The following is a 5929-nucleotide window of genomic DNA, read 5'->3' as shown; positions in this document are numbered from 1 at the left end:
GACCAGAGACAGGATACAAGCAAAAGCAGATAGGATTTCTGTACATCCAGAAGTGCCAGATTCCTAATAAGAAGTCACGTCTGCTTTATTCCCTTCTGGTCTATGACTCACCATTGAACTGAGCCATGAGGAAAGTCTTGCGTGTGATCCCAGGCAAACAGTCCTACTTTTCCAAGGGCACATCGCCATCACTTTCTGGCCATGCAAACCGAATCATCTGGATCCCTCCCCTGCTTCCCACTTCAGCTCCATGAAAACAACAGGATCCATACATGAAGCCTGCACACTCCCAGTAGGTTGTAAGTGCATTATCTGAAATCTTCTCGTGCCCAGTCCCTTGCATTGGCCCAAGCCACTCACTCCAGGCCTCTGGCTACCATGCTATAGATGTGTACAGGAGACAGATGGGTGACTCAGGGGCTCCAGCACTGTGCAAAGCTCTGGGGATCCTCTCCTCTGAAACCTTTTTCAAACACTTAACTCCCAGTGTCTGAAGCACAGGGGTTGCCCCAGGGCTGTATGGTCCTCAGTGGCCTACTTTGGGCAACCTGGCTTAGATTCTTACAAGAAGTATCCTATGTCTCCCGTCTCTGTCTTGCTGTTCAGTTTGGGGTCACTGTTTCCTCCAAGACACGTCTGAGTTCAACTACTTTCCTCATCTGGGAACCATGTCTTGGCTAGTCTCAGAGCCAGCTCCACTATCAACAAGCTCATCCATCAGTGCGCCTGAGCACCACAGACACCATGGCCTCTTATTCCTCTTATTACTATAAGTACCCCCGCTGTATGCCATTTTGTTTTCATTTGCTCCTGTGCCATTTCATCATGGATGCAAAGCTAGGAAGCTTCTTCTTTCTCCCTGTTGCCCTTTGCTGAGATGTCTTACATAAATCAAATCAATTTATCTTGCATAAGGTTTAGACAGATACTTGGTAACAATTTTTTTATGAATACAATAATAATAATTATAATCTTTTCCACTAAAGAGAAAAGATTAGACTAAAATGGAGTTTTTCTTCTCTTTTGTAAAAAAAATGTGTTCCACCATTGGCCTCAATGGAGTGAAAACGGTGTAAAAAAATATAGGTGAGACAAGAATCAGGTCTAAAGTCCCTTGCTCTTTAAAATAGTTGTTGGGAGCATGTGCGTCTAAGCACTTAAGATCATAGGATCCTATGTTTGTAGGAATGTGGGGCTGGAAGGGACCTCGCAAGGTCACATCTTGTTCAGCTCCTGCTCAAACCAAGATCATCCCTGACTAAGTATCCCCTGGCAAGTGCCTCTCTCACCTGCTCTTGAATGCTTTCAAGCATGGAGACTCCTCAGCTTCCCTAGGCAGCCTGTTCCAATGCCCGATTGCTCCCAGAGTTAGCTAGTTCACCCTAATTGCCAGCCTTAATTTTCCCTGCTGCAGTGTGAGACCATTGCTCCTAGTCCTATCCCCAATAGACACAGATAAACACCCATTTTTTATCTTTTCTATAATCACCCTGCAGATATTTGAAGACAGTTTTCAAATGCCATTGGCAGTCTTCTCTTCTCCAAGCTAAATAACTGTAGCTCTTTCAACCTTTCTTCATAAGTCTTGTCTCCCAGGCCCCGGATCATTTTTGTTGCTTCACAGAATTATTCAATTACTTCTTTGAGAACTAGCACCATAATACCAGTCTGAGGTGAAAACTGGCAGATGTGATAGGTGAAAGAAATATTATACCTATTAACCAATTCATTTTTCAATGTTTTATTTATTTTTACTGAAAAATTCCTTTATTTGATTAATGCCCTGCATTCATTTGCTCCCGTCTACTGATTGGCTCCATTTTGTCCAGTCACAAAGATAGGAACATTGAACATCATTCTGTTTTCATTTACTGCTCTGCATTCTTGCCATGGATGTCAACCTAGCAATTTTTCTGTTTCCCCCTTTTGCCCTTTTCCATGATATCTTGGTTAAATCAAATCAATTTATTTTATACAAGGCTTAGAGAGGTGCTTCGGTAACAGCCTTTTTTCATGAATAAGGCTGCTAAATAAAACAGGTTAACCTAAAATAGAGCTTTTCCTCTCTTCTGTAAAAACTATGGCTGCCTAGACAGGTGCTCTTTGGAGTTCTCATTGGAACGCGTTGGAGCAGATCCTATTAATCGCCTCCAATTAGAGTGCTGCAGCGTTGCTGCAGTGTCATGTGTATGAAGCCCCTGCACAATTTAAAATGGCCATGGGGGTGCTTTACCTAAAACTCATAGAACAAGCTTTAAATAAAGCATCCTGTGGCCCTTTTTTAATGCACAGGGGCTTAATGTATGTGGCATTGTGGCCTTTTAAGTAGAGCGGCTACCTGGGAGCTATGCTAATTAAAATGCCCCCCTCCCACAATGAAGCACGTGCATAGACACACCATGTGTCCCACCATTGGCCTCAGTAGAGTGAAACTGGATAGAAAAACAATGTAACAGAGACAGGAATCAGACCTAAAGTACACTGCCTTGCTTTTAAAGAGTTGTTTGGAAGATCTTCATCTAAGTCAGTGGCTAGTGAAGTGTGACCCACCAGCCGGATCTTGCTAGCAGAGGACTCCATTTCCCAGCAGCCCCTTCCTGTGTGGCTGGGGCTGGTTTCCATGGAGACTCCAGCAGCACCCCCACGTGCTGGCAGGCAGCAGTGGTGCCAGCCTCTTCGTGCTGGGGAGGCTGAGGGGGAGCAGAGAGGGGGCTGTGCTGGAGCCAAGAGTGGGGTGGACTCAGCTACCATCACCTGTGTGGGGCAGGTGGTGGCAGTAGTGGTGGCGCCACTGGGAAGGGTGGCTACAGGGGGTTACAGGGAATTTTGGGATGGCTATAGCCCCCAAAACCCCCTAAGCATTGCCCCTGCTGGCAGGGAAGGGAGCTGCTCTGGCACCAGGTTGGGATCATGCGGTGGTGATAGCATGGTCCAGAGCCAGGGTAGAGCTTGGATCTGTAGCCTGCATGCCCTGTGGCTGCTAATGGGGTCTCCATGGAAACTGGCCCCAACTATGTGGGCAGGGGCTACTGGGAAATGGAGTCTGACCACTGGCTAAATCTGCCATTTTGCCCACCCCGATCTAAGCACACATTATCATAGGAAATTTGCACTGCAAAGGACCCCACTAGTTAAACCACTGCAGCCATTTATCTGTGTCTATTGGGACATCTATGCCATGCCCCTACTCAAGGCAGGATCTTACCTCAGTAAACCACTTCAGACGAGTGTCTGTCTCACCTGCTTGTGAACGTTTCCAAGCACGGAGAATACACAGCTTCTCTAGGTCGCCTGATCCAATGCCTGACCGCTCCAAAGTCAGCTAGTTCCCCTGATCTCCATCTTCAATTTCTTCTGTTGTGGCTTGAGGCAGTTGCTCCTAGCTCTGTACCTGTTAGCCACAGAGAAAAGCTCATCTCCATTCTCTCTATAATTCAGGTTTTTGAAGACTATTCTCAAATCCCCCCTCAGTCTTCTCTTCTTCATGCTAAATAATAGGGGTGTGCGAAACAGGCCCAGAAGTGGACCAGAAGTACTCTGCTGGGTAATGCGCAGCCGCCCACCCCGCCCCAGATCAGCGAATGGCTGCAAGAGGACCCCGGGGGCGTCCCCAGACCCAGGAGGCACCAGTCACTGAGCCGGGGGAGTGTGGCAGGGCTCCCCACATGTTTCCCAGCAGACCCAGAAGTGCTCCTGGTCCACTTCCGGGTCTACTGCCGAGCGCATTGGGGAGCCACCCGTGCTCCTGTGGGACGCCCCATGTGCCCCAGCATCACAGCACTCACGAGCCACCTGCTACATAGAGGTATGAAGTAAAAACGTTTAAAGCTGCCTCTACAGCTGAATCACTGAATCTTTCCAAATGTATCCGAATCCATTTGAAGCGTTCTGATTTGATTCACAGAGATTAAAGGGTCCTCTGATTCAATTCAGATTTGGAGATTTGGCCACTGAATTCAGCTGAATCTCCGCTGAATCGAATCAGGGACAGAAGCTTTGCACAGCCCTACTAAATAAGCCTTGTGCTTTCAACCTTTCCTCATAAGTCTTATCTCCTTGGGCCCCAGATCATTTTTGTTGCCCTGCCACTTGACCTATTATCTTGATGTTTTATCTGGGTTTTGGCTTTCTTCAGTGGGTCAGCATGAGGGAAATAAAAAGTTTCAATCCCTCATTAAATCCTCTTTTTTTTTTACATACCTCAAGGTACCAGCATGACTTGTGAACGCTGAAATGCTGGGGCGCATGGAGCATACCACAGGAGTGTGGGGGGCCCCTCCTCATCCTTGATGGCAAACCCAGAAGTACTTTGGGTCCACTTCTGGGTCCTCCGGGGAGCACACCAGGGACCGCCCCCCATACTCCCTGGATCAGTGATTGGCTGCAGGGGGACCCCAGGTGCCCCCCCAGGCCCAGGAGGCACCAGTCGCCAAGCCAGGGGAGCATGGGGGCCCCCCCCCCCACACTCCCCCACAGACACAGGACTGCTTCTGGTCCACTTCCAGGTCTGCTGCTGAGCGCGCTGGGGAGCCCCCCGCACTCCTGTGGGACGCTTCATGTGCCCCAGAATCGCAGCATTCACGAGATATGTAGAAAAAACATTTAAAGCTGCCTCTATCGCCGAATTGCTGAATCTTTCCGAATGTCTCTGAACCAATTCCAAGGGTTCCAATTTGAGTCAGAGAGATAAAAGTGTCCTCTGATTCGATTCAGATTCAGAGATTCGGCCACCAAATTGGGCCGAATCTCCACTGAATTGAATTAGGAACCAAAGCTTTGCACAGTCCTACTAAACACCCCTTCTTCTTTCAACTTTTCCTCATAAATCTTGTCTCCTTGGGCCCCGGATCATCTTTGTTGCCCTGCCACTTGACCTATTAGCTTGACTTTTTATCTGGGTTTGGACCTTCTTCAGAGGGTCAGCATAAGGGAAATACAAAGTCTCAAACACCCATTAAATCTTCACGTATGCAATAATTTAGTTAAATTTCCTGCAACAGGAAAACTCTAGTGAACATGGAAAATGGAGTAGACTTCCTCAAACCTTTTTCTAAACATTTAAGTGATATAGCCCATAATTTATAGTAGGGCACTGACTGTTAAGTGACTAAGGAAACTTAGCTTCCTACTAAATGTTCGAGAAAATTATGGCGGCCTTCTCAGTTGAATGAGACTTAGCTCACAGTAAACTACAGCATTTGTCAATTTTGCTGGAAGACGCTGCATTTCCCAACCAGCTTTCTACTCACAGTAAACTACAGCATTTGTCAATTTTGCTGGAAGACTCTGCATTTCCCAAACAGCTTTCTTAGGGCTCGTAAGACATCCCTGTTTCTCAGGCTGTAGATGAGAGGATTCAGCACTGGGGGAACAATGGTGTAAAACAGAGACAAAATCTTGTCTTTTTCTGGGGAGTGGTAGGAGCTGGGTCTCATGTACATGAAGATGGCTGTCCCATAGAACATGCCCACCACAGTCAGATGAGAGGAGCAGGTGGCCAGGGCTTTCTGCTGTCTGGTTGAATTCATCCTTAGGACTGCAGCAAGGATGCGAGCATAAGAGGCTAGGATGGTGGAAGAAGGGATAAGGAACATAACGATGCTACACACAAACAGCAGAGTCTCATATTGGGACGTGTCAGAGCAGGACAATTTGAGCAGGGCTGGGACCTCACAGAAAAAGTGGTTAATTTTTTTAGAGCCGCAGTAGGGCAAGTGCATGGTAGAAGCTGTAAGAATCAAGGCATCTACACATGTCCCGATCCAGACCCCGCCTGTCAGACCCAGGCAGACTCTCTTGCTCAGGAGGAGAGGGTATTGCAAGGGGTTGCAGATCGCTACGTACCTGTCATAAGCCATGACTGCCAGGAGGAGGCACTCTGCTCCACCCATTGTCAAGGAGAGGAAAATCTGAGCCCCACAGCCAGCTG

General features: G+C 47.6%; 1 protein-coding gene across 1 annotated transcript in view; it reads right to left on the bottom strand.

Annotated features, from left to right (window-relative positions):
- Nucleotides 1-5267: 5267 nt before the first annotated feature.
- LOC112548874 (olfactory receptor 2T2-like) overlaps nucleotides 5268-5929 on the bottom strand; it is a 10793-nt gene continuing 10131 nt past the window's right edge. Inside the window, exon 3 of the mRNA XM_025195637.1 lies at nucleotides 5268-5926. Within this exon, the coding sequence (XP_025051422.1) occupies nucleotides 5268-5926 (659 nt within the window). The remainder of the gene's footprint in view (nucleotides 5927-5929) is intronic.

Source organism: Alligator sinensis, unplaced genomic scaffold, assembly GCF_000455745.1.
Source record: "Alligator sinensis unplaced genomic scaffold, ASM45574v1 scaffold729_1, whole genome shotgun sequence".
NCBI lineage: Eukaryota > Metazoa > Chordata > Crocodylia > Alligatoridae > Alligator > Alligator sinensis.
Note: the sequence above shows the minus strand (reverse complement) of the source record. Positions and strands in the feature narration are given on the sequence as shown.